Consider the following 16627-nt stretch of genomic DNA (forward strand, 5'->3'; position numbering starts at 1 on the left):
CAGTCCTCACTTACTCCTAGATGGCAGTTTAGAGTCAACCACATTGCTGTGGGTCTGGAGTCACATATAGGCCACACCAGGTAAGGATTGCAGCTTCCTTCCCTGAAGGACATGAGTGAACCAGATGGGTTTTGACCCCAACAATGGATTCATGGTCATCAGTAAGTTCTTCAAACCAGATTTTTGTTTGAATTCAAGTTCCACCATCTGCCATGGCAGGATTTGAACCCAGGTCCCCAGAACATTATCTGGGTTTTTGGATCAATGTGGACTTCACCAGTTTCCTCATTTCCCCTCCCCCCACCTTACCCAGTTCCAACCTGCCAGCTCAGCACTGTCCCCATGACCTGTCCTACCTGCCAATCCCCCTTCCCACTTATACGCTCCATCCTCCTCTCCGACCTATCACCTTCATCCTCACCTCCATCCACCTATTGCACTCTCAGCTACCTTCTCCCCTCTCCCATTTATTTCTCCACCCTGGAGTTCCCTGCTTCATTCCTGATGAAAGGCTTTTGCCCGAAACGTCGATGTTCCTGCTCCTCGGATGCTGCCTGACCTGCTGTGCTTTTCTAGCACCACTCTAATCTTGACTTTGGATTAACAGTCCAACAATAATACCATTGCCTCCCGTGACCTCATGATCCTGAACTCCACTTTACCACATTTTTCCCGTAACCCTTGACTCCCTTCCTGATTAAAAATCTGTCTATCTCAGTTTCAATGTCCCAGCCTCAATAGCTCTTTGTGGTAATGAATTCCACAGATTCTCTCCCCCCTAGACAAGAAATTCATCCTCATCTCTGTTTTTAATGTGCAAAACATACAGCAGAAGAGGAGGCCATTCATTCATTATGTCTGTGCCAGCCCTTTGGAAGAGCTATCTATCTCAGGACCAATCCTCCTCCCTCCCACACACAATTTCGTGTGTGTGCCCATTGCCCACAGTTGTTTCCTGTTCCATTATAAAATGAGTCAAAGTTTCACCATTGAGATAATGACTCATTCATAATGTTAAGGAGACTCTCATTTGAGGCTTGAGGTATCAGCCACGTGCCTGTAGTGATGGAATTAGATCATACCGGCTCAATCAGGATTTGATGTCTGCCCATTCTCTCTCACCCACTCTACTGTGACTCCCTACAAAGTGAGAGACAATGGGAATACCTAAAACAAATAGCGTGACTAATTGGATACGACTGCACTAAAGCTGGCAAGGATCATGGAGTCATCGGGTCATAAAGCCATACTGCGCAGGAACAGACCCTTTGGTCCAGCCGGTCCATGCCAAACTTAATTTCAAATTAACTGATCCCAACTGACTGCACTTGGCCCGTGTCACTCTAAACATTTCTGATCCATGTCAAATTGGCCTAATATCCTCCTTCTGTGGTTGACTTGCATGCTGCTTTGCTAATCTCCCTGCCCTGTGGGGAGGAATTGACCTTCATTTTTAGGTGAAGATGGTCCATTTGAAGGAATATGGAGGCCTGTTCCCTTGGTGGTGTGTGTAATCCTTGACCTCAGTTACGAAAGGTGCCATATTCCACCACGGAGGAAGAAGCCCAGTGTGATTACCATGGCAACTTCCATGGCCTTGTACTTTTGAAACCAAAACCATTCTTTTTACTTGTGGTTTAGTTCTTGAGTTTGTTTGGAAGATTTCAAATGTACCTGTGGTAAGTTAGGATCATTTTTCGTGTTAGGATGCACAGCACAGAGACTGGCCATTTGGCTCAAATGATTAATTCTGTATATGGATCTCTTCCCACTCTAATTTGCCCCACACACTCTCTCTCCCAACCACTTTCTCCCTTACGTAGTTCTCCAGCATCCTCCTTAAATGCATCCAAGTTATTTGCCTCCATTATTTCTTATCACAGAGGGTTCTACATTCCAAACACTTTAACTTTTCACTTCAATTACATACTGGATTTCCAGGTGTAATTCCTTTTGTTGCTCTTTGCCTGAAATAGGCAGTGCTGTCGAAAGTAATTATTGGGAAAGGATTAATATTTGGATTACACTGAGCTCTACTCAGTCAGATATTGTCACACTGTCTTTAGGCGGAGAATCAATCAACAGAGCTCTGACGTGTCGCCTCACAAAGACACAGCACGTCTTATTTACGTCATGTTAAAAGTTGTTAAAATGCTTCAGAGTTGATGTAATCTGTGTATAATTACTTTTATGTGAAAACTGCATCTTGTCAACAAAGACAAGAGGCCCTTCAGCTCCGACTTACTCATGGTGAATCCTTCACCACACACAATTTGAAAATGTCTAGAGTCATAGAGATTTACAGCACAGAGAAAGGCTTCTTGGCCCATCATGGCTGCACCACAGAATCAGAGAGACATAGAGATAATAGAGATATAGTGAATTTTCAGAAGATTTGTAGCTCAGGTTGAGGTTCTGGATGTAAGTTTGCTCACTGAGCTAGAAGGTTTGTTTTCAGTCATTCGTCACCATACTAGGTAACATGATCAGTGAGCCTCTGGTGAAGCACTGGTGGTATGGCCCACTTTTTACTGATGTGTTTAGGTTCCTTGGGTTCGTGACATCATTTCCTGTCATTTCTGGTTCTTTTTCTCAGGGTGTGGTAAATGGGATCCAAGTCGATGGTGTTTGTTGATAGAGTTCCGGTAGGAATGCCATGCTTCTAGGAATTCTTGTACATGTCTCTGTTTGGCTTGTCCTATGATGAATGTGTTGTCCCAGTCGAAGTGATATCCTTCCTCGTAAGGATACTAGTGAGAGTGGGTCATGTCTTTTTGCGGCTAATTGATGCCCATGTATCCTGGTGACTAGTTTTCTGCCTGTTTGTCCAATGTAGTGTTTGTTACAGTTCTTGATTGGTATTTTGTAAATGACATTAGTTTTATTTGTTGTCTGTATCAGTCTTTCAAGTTCATTAGCTGCTGTTTTAGTGAGTTGGTGGGTTTGTGGGCTACCATGACGCCAAGGAGTCTGAGTGGTCTGGCAGTCATTTCCGAGATGCCTTTGATGTAGGGGAGAGTGGCTAGGGTTTCTGGACGTGTTTTGTCGGCTTGTTTGGGTTTGTTGCTGAGAAATTGGTGGACTATGTTCATTGGGTACCTGTTCTTTTTGAATACAGCATATTGGTGATTTTCCTCTGCTCTAAAGCTCTAAAATCCCTCTGCTCCAAAATCACCGATACACTGTACTCAAAAAGAATGGGATCCGAATTAGAGGAGGCTTGGGGTTATAATATTCCTTAACTAAATCTGTCAGTTTTTGAAAAGTTTTAGTATCTGGTGCCTCAGGGAAAGTTAAGCTCCTAATAACTAAAAAGGCTGCAGGTACATAAACTGTCAGGAGAGTTACTCATTACATTTCATCTGCCCCACTGATACTTGCCTAGAAAGAATAATACATTCTTTCTATATTCTGGGCCCAATTTTGATAGCAGGATTAAATGAGTCAAGCTTCCCAAATAACAGCATGATGCCGTAACTCAAAGACAACTGTTGTGAGTGAATTTCTTCAGGAGCATGCTTTGCTCTCGTTGCCACTTCACAAAGGCCAGTAATCTGTCACCAAGTCACCCTTTATTTACATGTGGAGAATCCTTCACACAGAGTGTGAGCAGTGTCTGACACTCTTATTTATATCTGTCAGCCAGGACTCCCTGACTGGACTAGACTAACAACCCCAATCAGGGAACTCATAACCTATGAGGTCCATCTGGCTAACTTTGTTACAGTCATTACATGTGCCAAACACCTTCTTTAAAACAACTATTTAACTATTCTAATCCCATTTTCCAGCACTTGACCCAAAGCCTTGAATGCTTTCGCATCGTAAGTGCATATCTGAATACAGCTTAAATGTTAGGAGAGTTTCTGCCTCTCCCACCATTAAAGGCAATGAGTTCCAGAATCCCACTACCCTCTAGGTGAAAAAAAGGTTTCCCTCACATCCCCTCTAAACCTTCTGCCCCTTCCCTTAAATAGATGAGTCTCAAAGAAGGGTGTGTGACAACATTTTAAGGAACATGGGGACCAGAATATAACATAGTGGCAGTGCGGGGCATTACAACATAATACAACAGATAGATTTTTGTTCGATAAGGGAGTCAAAGGGGTGCTGACAAGAAAGTGGAGTTGACATCAGCCATGATCCCATTGAATGTAGACAAGCAGGAGGCTGGAAGAGCACAGCCAAACCAGGCAGCCTCAATAGGAAAAAATGAGGACTGCAGATGCTGGAGGTCAGAGTCAAGAGTGTGGTGCTGGAAAAGCACAGCAGGTCAGGCAGTATCCAAGCAGCAGGAGATTGACGATTCAGGCATAAGCCCTTCATTGGGAATGAAGCTCATTCCTCATGAAGGACTTATGCCCGAAATGCCATTCTTCTGCTCCGTAGATGCTGCATGACCTGCTGTGCTTTTCCAGCACCACACTCTCATGCAGCATTAGGAGGTGGAGATGTCAACGTTTTGGCCGTAAATCTTCTTCAGGACCTGAAGTAGGATTACACCCAGGACGCCAACTTCTCCACCTCCTGACGCTGCCTGGCCTAATGTGTTCTTCCAGCCTCCAGCCTGTCTACTTTGGATTCCAACGTCTGCGGTTTTTTTGTCACTAGTCATGATCCAATTGAATAGCAGAGAAGTCTTAAGAGCTACATCAGCTCCTGAAGACCTGTATTCTTACTGATGTGAGAGGTTTAGGTAGCAGTGTATTTTAAAAAGAAATACAATTCCTTTCTAATGTAGTGAGTTGTTATCTGGAATGCACTGCTGAAACCGCCAACTCCCACAGCTACCTGGATTACACCTCTTCCCATCCTACCTCTTGCAAAAATGCCATCCCGTATTCCCAATTCCTCCGCCTCCGCCGTATCTGCTCCCGGGAGGACCAGTTCCACCACAGAACACACCAGATGGCCTCCTTCTTTAGAGACCGCAATTTCCCTTCCCACGTGGTTAAAGATGCCCTCCAACGCATCTCGTCCACATCCCGCACCTCCGCCCTCAGATCCCACCCCTCCAACCGTAACAAGGACAGAACGCCCCTGGTGCTCACCTTCCACCCTACCAACCTTCGTATAAACCAAATCATCAGCCGACATTTCCACCACCTCCAAAAAGACCCCACCACCAGGGATATATTTCCCTCCCCACTCCTTTCCGCCTTCCGCATAGACCGTTCCCTCTGTGACTACCTGGTCAGGTCCACGCCCCCCCCCCCTCCCATCCTGGCACTTTCCCCTGCCACCACAGGAACTGCAAAACCTGCGCCCACACCTCCTCCCTCACCTCTATCCAAGGCCCTAAAGGAGCCTTCCACATCCAAAGTTTTACCTACACATCCACGAATATCACTTATTGTATCCGTTGCTCCCGATGCAGTCTCCTCTACATTGGGGAGACTGGACGCCTCCTAGCAAAGCCCTTTAGGGAACATCTCCGGGATACCCGCACCAATCAACCACACCGCCCCGTGGCCCAATATTTCAACTCCCCCTCCCACTCTGCCGAGGACATGGTGGTCCTGGGCCTCCTTCACCGCTGCTCCCTCACCACCAGACACCTGAAGGAAGAACGCCTCATCTTCTGCCTCGGAACACTTCAACCCCAGGGCATCAATGTGGACTTCAACAGTTTCCTCATTTCCCCTTCCCCCACCTCACCCTAGTTCCAAACTTCCAGCTCAGCACTGTTCCCATGACTTGTCCGGACTTGTCCTACCTGCCTATCTCCTTTTCCACCTATCCACTCCACCCTCTCCTCCCTGACCTATCACCTTCATCCCCTCCCCCACTCACCCATTGTACTCTATGCTACTCTCTCCCCACCCCCACCCTCCTCTAGCTTATCTCTCCATGCTTCAGGCTCACTGCCTTTATTCCTGATGAAGGGCTTTTGCCCGAAATATCGATTTTACTGCTCCTTGGATGCTGCCTGAACTGCTGTGCTCTTCCAGCACCACTGATCCAGAATCCCTGCTGAAAATATGATGAGTGTAGATTCAAGAACAGCTTTTAAAAGGGAATTGAACTAATATTTGAAATGGAGACAGAGATCCTCAGCAAGAATTGGGGCTAATTGGTTGGCTCATTCAAAAGCCAGAATATTGAGCCAGGTTCATTTGTAATATCAGTGGTCACACAACAAGTTACAGTCCAAAAGGTTTATCTGAAATCAAAGACCTGATGAAAATATCTAAGGATGAGAAAATAAAATGCTGTAATTCATTCAGATGTATCTATTTAAGAGTGAACCTTTAATGATCTTTCATTTTAGAACTGAAACCCTTTGCTTCCGTTCTCATTGTTGGGAGCTTGTATGCTTTTACTCAAGTGTATCATCCAGTCTGACTCTCCCATTTTTTATTCATTTATGAGATGTGGCAAGACCTACTAGACCAATATTTATTGCCTAATAGCAGATAAGGGTCAACCACGTTGCTGTTGATCTGGAGTCTTATGTAGGACAGGACATTTAGAACATAGAATAGAAGCCCCACAGTGCAGAAAGAGGCCATTTAGCCCATCAAGTCTGCACCGACCCTCTGAACATTATCCCAAACCTGACTCAGACCCCACCCCTCACCATATCCCAATACCCCTGCATTTCCCATGGCTAATCCATTCAACCTTCACATCACAGGACACTACGGACAATTTAGCATGGTCAAGTTACCTAACCTGCATATCTACGGACCGTGGGAGGAAGCCTGAGGAAAAGCGCAGCCAGTCAGGCAGCATCCAAGGAACAAGAAAATCGACGTTTCAAGCATAAGCTGTCCATCAGAAATGAAGGGGCGGCCCAAGGGGGCTGAGAGATAAATGGAGGGGCGGTGGAACTGGGGGGGAAGGTAGCTGGGATGAAGGTGGGGGGAGAAGTTGATAGGTCGGAAAGGAAGGTGGAGCAGATAGGTGGGAAGGAAGATGGACAGGTAGGACATTTCAAGAGGGCAGTGCTGAGTTGGAAGGTTGGCTCTGGGATAAGGTGGGGGAGGGGAAATAAAGAAACTGGTGAAATCGACATTGATCCCATGTGATTGGATGGTCCCAAGGTGGAAGATGAGGTGTTCTTCCTCTATCTACCAATCGCATTCCCAGCTACCTTCCCCCAAGCCCCACCCCGTTCCATTTATTGCTCAGCCCCCTTGGCCCATCCCCTCATTCCTGATAAAGAGCTTAGCTTGAAATGTCATCTCTCCTGCTCCTCAAATGCTGCCTGGCTAGCTGTGTTTTTCCAGCACCACACTCTGACTCTGCTCTCCAGTATCTGCAGTCCTCACTTTCTCCTACATTAGTGAGTTAGATAGGTTCACATGACAATAAATGGTGGTTGCTTTTTGGCTAGCTTTTTAATTCTAAATTTTTATTGAATTCACATTTCACCATCTGCCAATGGCGTGATTTGAACCTATGTCCCAGAACATGAGTGCAGAATCCAGTGACACCGAGTCTGCCATTGACTGGGGGCCATAAAAGGCCAGATGGAAACACAGGAGCAGGAGTAGGCCATTCGGCCCTTCGACCTGCTCTACCATTCAACATAATCGTGACTGAAAATCCAACCCTGTCCCCTATTCCCATTTTAACCCATAACGTTTGATCCCTTTAACTGTATGAACCATATCTATCTCCTTGGAAACATGGCATTACTTTGAAGGAGGCTGTTCCCTGGTGTCCTGGACATCATCCACTTAATATTACTTTCACACTATCATTTGTAAGAGCTTGCTGTGTGTGAATTGGCAGCTGTATCACAACAGGAAGTACTTCATTGGCCCCACAGCATGTTGGGTGGTCCTGAGGTGATGAAAGGCGCTACATGAAGGCAGGTCCTTCCTTTCCTCTTTCAGGCTGCAATTGTAAATCAAGACAGGCTCTAGTTAGAAACTGAAGTTGCTGGAGAAACTCAGCAGGTCTGGCAGTATCTGTGGAGAGAGAAACAGAGTTAACTTTTCAAGTCCAGCGACCCTTCATCAGAATTTAGCAGGCACTCGGTATCTGTTCATTAGATGTCACTGTTTGATTGGAGACATTGACATAAATCCTTAATTAACTCTGCACGTTAATGAAACAATTGGAAACATGGACAATTTGTTGTGGTAAATTAATAAATGAAAATTATCCCAGAAAAATAGCATGGGGAACCCAGGATTATGGGGAAGATTCAAGAAAGTGGATGTGAGGAACATCAAAACAGGGTCAAGGAGTTAAATGGCCTACTCCTGTTGCTATTCCTATTCCAGTCTCATGGACGGTTTGATGGTGGGAAGAGGCATTCTGGTGTGTCTGTGTGAGAGCGCGCGCGCATGTGTTTGTGTGTGAGAGATTGTGTGTGTATACGTGAGAGAGAGAGGGAGAAAGTGTGAGAGAGATTAAAAAGGTAGAGCCTACTCAGAGTTCCTTTCCTGTCTCCACTGCCCACCTTCTCAGGTGACCAAAGCAAGGTTTCGGTGTCACAGCATCCCGGAGAAATCAATGTGTCGGTTGGAATGACGGCTGTGATTGCCTGTGAGGCGAACTATCACAGAGGGACCCCTGAACACACAGACATGTACTGGTACAAAGGTAACAGACGGGATCAGCCAATCCTGGCCTTTTCAAAGGACTCCAAATCTCTGTCCAGTCAAGATGACCACTTGTATGTGCGTGGCAATCTCTCCAAAGTTTACAGCATCCTCGTCATCAACAACCTGACAGTGAATGACTCTGGAGTTTATGTTTGTGAGGTATTAGTCTCTCTACCTCCGCCTCATGTGAGTGGATATGGACACGGAACTAGATTAACAGTCCATGGTGAGTAAAGCAGAGAGCGTAATGACTTCTCTATGTGTTTATTCAGAGCACGTTTCACCTTTGATAAATCTTCAGTGCCATTTTTATCAAGAGTAAAGGGTGAAGAACCAGTGCACCATATTGTAAAGAGTCCACCAACAACAGAAACTGGATTTATATAGCGGCCCAGCCATAGAAACGTTACCCAAGGCTCAATTGGGCCATAACAACAATACCATATATTTAGGCAGCACTTACAACAGGATAAAATAATCAACACAGTGCTTCAAAAGGGTCATGAAACAAAATATGACCCTGAGCCAAGGAAGGAGACATTAGATCAGATGACTAATAGCTTGGTTAAAGAGGTAGGATTTTGGACACCATCTCAAAGGAAGAATGTGAGGTAGCGAGGCTGAAAGGTATAGATAGGGTATTCCAAAGCATGGGATCAAGGCAACAGGATTTATGGTGGGCCGACTAAATTTGGAAACACTCAAGATGCCAGACTTAGAGGAGAGCAGAAATCTGAGGGCAATGGGACTGGAGGCTATAATTGAGGGAAAAGGTATAAAAACTGAAAGGTCATAGATTTAGGCTAAGGGGTCATGGGCTTAAAGTAGAGATAAGGAGGAATTACTTACAGTCATAGAGTCATTGAGATGTACAGCACGGAAACAGACCCTTCGGCCCAATTCATCCATGCTGACCAGATATCCCAACCCAATCTAGTCCCACCTATCAGCACCCGGCCCACATTCCTCCAAACCCTTCCTATTCATATACCCATCCAGATGCCTTTTAAATGCTGCAATTGTACCAGCCTCCACCACTTCCTCTGGCAGCTCATTCCATACATGTATCACCCTCTGCACGAGAAAGTTGCCTCTTAGGTCTCTTTCATATTTTTCCCCTCTCACCTTAAACCTATGCCCCTTAGTTCTGGACTCCCCCACCTCAGGGAAGAGACTTTGTCTATTTACCCTATCAATGACCCTCGTAATTTTATAAACCTCTATAAGGTCACCCCTCAGCCTCCGACGCTCCAGGGAAAACAGCCCCAGCCTACTCAGTCTCTCCCTATAGCTCAAATCCTCCAACCCTGGCAACATCCTTGTAAATGCTTTCTGAACCCTTTCGAGTTTCCCTACATCCTTCCGATAGGAAGGAGATCAGAATTGCATACAATATTCCAAAAGTGGCCTAACCACTAGCAGCAACATGACCTCCCAATTTCTCACAAAGAGTCATGAATCTGTGAAACTCACTATCCCAGAATGCAATGGACGCCGAGACACAATAAGTTTAAGGAGGAGATAGCCAGTTTTTAATTAGTAATGGTTTGAAGGTTTATGGACAGCAGACAGGAGAGTGGCATTGAGACTGAGATGAGATCAGTCATGATCGTATTAAATGGCTGAACAGGCTCAAGGGGCTGAATGGCCTCCTCCTGCTCCTTGTTCTTTTGCTCTAAACAGAAGCGAGAACATCGAGGGATGTAAAAATAGGGATTAAAATTTTAACCTCAAGTCTGGGAAGCAATTTAGATCAATAAAAATGGGGAAGATAGATGATGCAAAGTGAAGACACTGGCAGCAGGATTTTGGGTACCCAAAAGGCAAGGACTGCAGGAATAGTTAGATACGGTGGTAATGAAGGCATAAATGAGGAAAAAAAGTGGAGGTATCAAGAGTTGTGACGAAATGTTTCATCTGTCAGTAACTGAGGGGATCTGAAAGGAATGTGGTGGGAGAATTAAAGAAGCAATGGAGTTCAAACAAGGAATTTTGAAATGGGGCCTAGGTCAATGAACACACCAATAGTGACAGAGTAATGCACAAGAAGGCAGAGACAGAGAAATGCAGAGTACATGGGAGTTTTCAGGCTATCAGAACCTACAGAGACAGGTAGGGGTCACGTGAGTTCATAAAAGGTAAGAGTCCGTTAAACCTAACAATTCAACCAGTGAAAAATTAGTAAAACAGCAGAATGATTCTCTCAGGAAGGTTGTTAAGTGAATAGGTCAAGATCAAGTGCAAACTCCCACAGATATCAGAAATGTACAAACAACATGGAAAATGCTAGAAATTCTCTGTAGGTCAAGCAGCGCCTGTGGAGGGAGGAAGAGAATTAACATTTCAACAGTTCAAAAGAAAATTAACCACTCTTCTAGCTGAGAACAATTGAGGGGAATAGTTACTGATAGATGAAACATTTAGTCACAAATCTTGTTATCTCCACTTTCTTCCCTCATTTTTGACTTCATTACCACCGTATCTAACTATTCCTGTAGTCCTTGCCTTTCATATTCTATCCCCATCAGTTTGAGGGCACCCAAAATTCTGCTGCCTGTATCTTCACTTTACACCAGATCCCGTTCACCTATCTTCCCCACGTTTGGTGATCCAAACTGCTTCCCAGACTGGAGGTTAAGATTTCAAGGGATGCAGGCGTCACTGGCTTGGCCTGACTCTGTTGGACATCTTTAAATTTCTCTGGAAAAACCCCGTGGTGGTGAGCTGCCCTCTTGAACCACTTTAGTCCATGTGCTGTAGGTAGACCCTCAATGCCCTGTGGAGGGAATTCCAGGATTTTGACCCAGCAATTGCTGAAAGAACGGCGATATATTTCCAAATGAAGATGGAGTCATAGAGTCGCATAGCATAGAAACCAAATCTTTGGTCCTACTCATCCAATATGACCAGGTTTTCCAAACTAAACTAGTCAAACCCCTGCCTGTATTTAGTCCATATCCCTTTAAACCTTTCCTATCCACATACCTGTCCAAATATCTTTTAAAAGTTGCAACTGTACCTGCATCGACCACTTCCTCTGGTAGTTTATTCGATGTATGAACTACCCACTCTGTGAAAATGTTCCCCCTCAGGTCCCTCTTAAATCTTTCCCCTCTCACCTTAAAAATGTGCCCCCTAATTTTGAACTCCCCCACCCAAAGGAAAAGACCTTTGCTATTCACCTTATCTGTACCCCCAAGATTTTATAACCCTTGGGGGTTCTCAGCCTCCTACACTTCAGTGAAACAAGTCCCAGCCTATCCAGCCACTCCTTATAACTCAAACTCTCCATTCCTAGCAACATCCTGGTAAATCTTTTCTGAGCCCTCTCCAGTTTAATAATATGCTTCCTATAGCAGGGTGACTAGAACTGAACACAGTTGGGAGAGGAATTTAAACATAGTAGAACTCCCATTGTACTTACTCTGTCCTATCTTCCACTGTCATCGTTGACAATTGCTAACAAATTTAATTGTCCATGTAGGAAATTCCAGCTATTTCCATGTAGGTCACATGCTTGGAAGGGTTGTCTCCAATTTCAAATAACTTCCCTTCCCATACCCCAATTCCCTTTCCAGCCCCTCCTCCTCCCTTCCATTCCACTTACCAACCCTTCCTTCCAGCCAATTGGATTCCTTCCTCCCATCGACCAACCAGTTGCACTTTCTAAGTGTATTCACCAATCACTGCCTCACCACTCCACCCCTCTCCCCATCCTAAACCCTTCCCCATGCTCCCCCCAACCCTGTATCTGCAGCTCCCCTCACCCCCCCACCCCCAGTCCTGAAGAAATGTTACACCTGAAATGTTGAGGTGTCTCCATCTCCTGATGTTGCCTGACTTGTTGTGTTCTTCCAGCCTCCTGCTTATTCCAGCATCTGCAGGTTTTTTTTGTCTCTAAGTTTGTCTTATAAGGTGGCAAGTTTATGGGGCATAATGCCTGCATCTGATGCTAAAGTCTCTTACAATTTATTTCCAGAGTCAAATTCATGTCAGACATCGAAGGCCCCGCAAGAGGTGTGGAAACATACTGTTTTTCTAGCCATTTTAGCTTATAGCCTAGCTGTCACTATTACAACGGTCTCGCTTGGTGTAAGTAATTTAAAACAAATTATCACAATTGTTCATAGTGTTATCAAACATCCATGTGTTGTTAGCAGGGGATATAGTCAACATGGATCATTGCCTATAATAGAATTATGTACAATTTACAGCACAGTGATAATTCCCTTATATCTGATTACCTGCGGTGCTGTTGGTAGCAGTCTTGCCTCTGAATCACAAGTTTCTAGGTTCATAATCCTCCAATCTGGGGCTTGAATGCCAATAAAAAGATGGACTCAGTGAAGGAGTGCTGCAGTTGCCATATTTTTGATGAGCTGAAAATGTGTTGCTGGTTAAGATTAGATTACTTACAGTGTGGAAACAGGCCCTTCGGCCCAACAAGTCCACACCGACCCGCCGAAGCGCAACCCACCCATACCCCTACATTTACCCCTTACCTAACACTATGGGCAATTTAGCGTGGCCAATTCACCTAACCCGCACATCTTTGGACTGTGGGAGGTAACCGGAGCACCCGGAGGAAACCCACGCAGACACGGGGAGAACGTGCAAACTCCACACAGTCAGTCGCCTGAGTCGGGAATTGAACCCGGGTCTCAGGCGCTGTGAGGCAGCAGTGCTAACCACTGTGCCACCGTGCCGCCCGGTTAATCAGGCTCTGGCCCGAAACGTCGAATTTCCTGTTCCTTGGATGCTGCCTAACCTGCTGTGCTTTAACCAGCAACACATTTTCAGCTCTGATCTCCAGCATCTGCAGACCTCACTTTTTACTCGAATATTTTTGATGAGCCATTGAACTGAACTCCTGAGTGGCTGCTCAGGGAATTGCCAAAGGTCATTCCACGGCACAATTTCAAATTCTTCCCAATACCTTGATGAACATTTATTCATCAATCCATATCCCAAAACAAGTCACCTGATCATTATCACACTGCAGTTTGCGGGAGCTTTTTGTACAAATTCATTTGTGTTTCTGACAACAATCGCTTCAGAAAAAGCACTTTATTGTTTGCAAAGTGCTTCTTGGGATAGCTGGTTGATGTAAATTCAAGCTTTTCATGACCTATTTTGTTTCGGCTGGGGTTTCTACTCCACGTGGGCTCCAACCTGCCTTATCGAAAACTGGCTGAGGTAAAACATTGATTGCTTCCAAGAAGGAGTGAGAAATAGTTCTTGGGATGAAAGGGATCAAAGGGGACAGGGAGAAAGCAGGAACGTTGGACTGAGTTGGATGACCAGCCATGATCACATAGAAAATGGAGCCGGCTTGAAGGGCTAAATGGCCTACTCCTGCGCCTATTTTCCATGTTATGTCATCTCACACAAACAACATTATCCCCTACTCCCTTCTCCCTCATGTATTTAGCCATTTTCTAAAATAAAAGGGAAGTAAAGCTGTTCTCTCCTTAGCCCCAGGTGATTTAACCTGAGGGTCACCACACTTCAGATGCAGGGAGAGGTTGAGGAGGACAGTCATTCAAGATAACCTCAGCCAGTGCGGGAATTGAACCCACGCTGTTGGCAATGCTCTGCACTGCAAACCAGCCATCCACCCAACTGAGCTGCCTGATCCCCAGTTTCTTCAGTACATCTGTGCTAATTGTTTTTATCCATTCACAGGATGAGGGTATCGCTGGCTAAGCCAGCATGTATTGCCCATCCCTAATTGTCCAGAGGGCAGTGAAGAGTTAACCACTCTTCTGTGGGCCTGGAGTCACATGTAAGAAGGCAGTTTCTTTCCCCAAAGGGCATTAATGAAACAGATGGGTTTTTCCAACAATTGACAATGAATTCATGGTCCTCGTTAGACTCTTAGTTTCATAATGTTTTAAAAATTAAATTCAATTTCCACCATCTATCATGCTAGGATTCAAACCCAGTCCCCAGTGCCTTACCAGGGTCTCCGGATCACACACGCAGTTCATCGAGTCTTTCCACCATTCAGTATGATCATAGCCAATCTTGGCCATCCACTCCCCTTATCCTTTAATTCCTCATGAGATCAGGCTGCTGCCTATCTTAGTCTTAAACATATTAAATGATAGTGTAGTCACAACCTCTAGACAATTCCAAAGATTTACAACTTGGAACTTGGTAAGGAGCAGGAGATTTAGAGAGGAGTTGAGGAAATATTTTTGAATACAAAACCCCCCTGTCTTAAAGCTGGTCTCCTAATTCCCATCTCTCCTATAAAAGGAAACACCCTTTCAGCCAGCTACTTGTCAAGTTGGCACGGTGGCTCAGTGGTTAGCACTGCTGTCTCACAGCGCTAGGGACCTTGGTTCAATTCCAGGCTGGGGTGACTCTCTGTGCGGAGTTTGCACATTCTCCCTGTGTCTGTGTGAGTTTCCTCCCACAGTCCAAAGATGTGCAGGTTAGGTGGATTGGCCATGCTAAATTTGGGGTTATGGGGATAGGGTGAGGGTCTGGGTGGGATGCTCTTCAGAGGGTTGGTCCTGGTGGACCAAATGGGCTATTTCCTCACTACAGGATTCTATTAAGTCCCCTCAGTATCTCATATGTGATTGAACCTCATTCTTGAAAACCCCAGTGGATACTCCTTGAGGCTGTGAAGAATAGAAGGTATGATAGTAATATTGTACTGACCCTGCAATTGACATTCATTCTAGATCTTCATGTGCGTCCATAAACGTTCTAAGGGCAGACCGAATTCTAAAGAAGCACTCCGAAGCCAAGAGGAATCCAGTCTAACTTCATCCAGAAAAAGTGCATTAGCTCTGAGTACAGACCGGGCCAGAGAAGCACAGAATCAGGAGTATGAAGACATGGCACTCATCAGGACTATGAGTCAGATACCAAGATAATGCAGAAATGCAAGTTAATGATGCAAATTCTATAGTACGTAGAACTAAGCTACCTGCAATAAGTGTTGGTTGGTACCTTTAAATATATTTGCAGAAGAAAATTCCCTCTGTAGAATTTCAGTTGTACTGCATAAATTTTTATTTGGTATGGGTTGCTGAACATTAATGTGAGGTGTCTTAATTTGGAAACATATTGTACTCAAATCATGGAATCACTGCATGTAGGAAAAGGCTGGAATAGCAAAGAACTAGAATCAGACAGCACTGGAGGCTGCTGGAAAGGACTGCCTGATTAATCTAACTCCTTCTCAGAAAGGATTTACAAGGATGTTATCAGAGTTGGAGGGTTTGATCTATACGGAGAGGCTGGGACTGCTTTTTTTCTGGAATGTTGGAGGCTGAGGGGCGACCTTATAAAATCATGAGTATCATAGCTAGTGTGAATAGCCAAGGGTGCGGGTGTGCAAAACTAGACAGCATCAATTTAAGGTGAGATGGGAAAGATTTAAAAGGGAACTGAGGGGCAACGTTTTCACACAGAGGGTGGTGCCTACGTGGGAATGAGCTGCCAGAGGAAGTGATGGACGCTGGTACAATTAGAACATTCAAAAGGCACCTGGATGGGTTTAGAGGGATATGAGCCAAATACTGGCAAATGCGAATAGATTAGTTTAGGATATCTGGTCGGCATAGACAAGTTGGAACGAAGGGTCTGTTTCTGTGCTGTACATCTCTACGAGTCTTTGACTCTGCTTTTACTACAGAATCATCAAATATGTACAGAATGGAAAAGGACCCTGCAGCCCACCGTGTCTGTGCCGGTCTGTCTACTCTAGTCTCATTTTCCAGGACACAAACAGAAGTTGCTGGAGAAACTCAGCAGGTCAAGCAGCATCTGTGGAGACAGAAAGCCGAGTTAACGTTTCGGATGCAGTGATCCTCCTTCAGAGCTGTCCGAAGAAGGGTCAGTGGATCTGAAACATTAACTCTGTTTCTCTCTCCATGGATGCTGCCAGACTTGCTGAGTTTCTCCAGCAATTTCTGTTTTTGTTTCAGATTTCCAACATCCACAGCTTTTTCTCCCCCCAGTTTCTCGCACTTGGCCTGTAGCTTTGTGTGCTACGGTACATCAAAAGTGATCACTTAAATATGGCATTTTGAAAGAGCAATTCATCG

General features: G+C 45.0%; 1 protein-coding gene across 2 annotated transcripts in view; it reads left to right on the forward strand.

Annotated features, from left to right (window-relative positions):
* Positions 1-16324, forward strand: part of LOC132816884 (T-cell-specific surface glycoprotein CD28-like) — a 45714-nt gene extending 29390 nt beyond the window's left edge. For both annotated transcript variants that reach the window (XM_060826883.1, XM_060826884.1), the window contains exons 4-6: positions 8425-8787; positions 12541-12653; positions 15257-16324. In XM_060826883.1, coding sequence (XP_060682866.1) covers positions 8425-8787; positions 12541-12653; positions 15257-15451 — 671 coding nt within the window. In that variant the 3' untranslated portion in view covers positions 15452-16324. The remainder of the gene's footprint in view (positions 1-8424; positions 8788-12540; positions 12654-15256) is intronic.
* Positions 16325-16627: the final 303 nt, after the last annotated feature.

This window comes from Hemiscyllium ocellatum, chromosome 6 (genome assembly GCF_020745735.1).
Source record: "Hemiscyllium ocellatum isolate sHemOce1 chromosome 6, sHemOce1.pat.X.cur, whole genome shotgun sequence".
NCBI classification, from domain to species: domain Eukaryota; kingdom Metazoa; phylum Chordata; class Chondrichthyes; order Orectolobiformes; family Hemiscylliidae; genus Hemiscyllium; species Hemiscyllium ocellatum.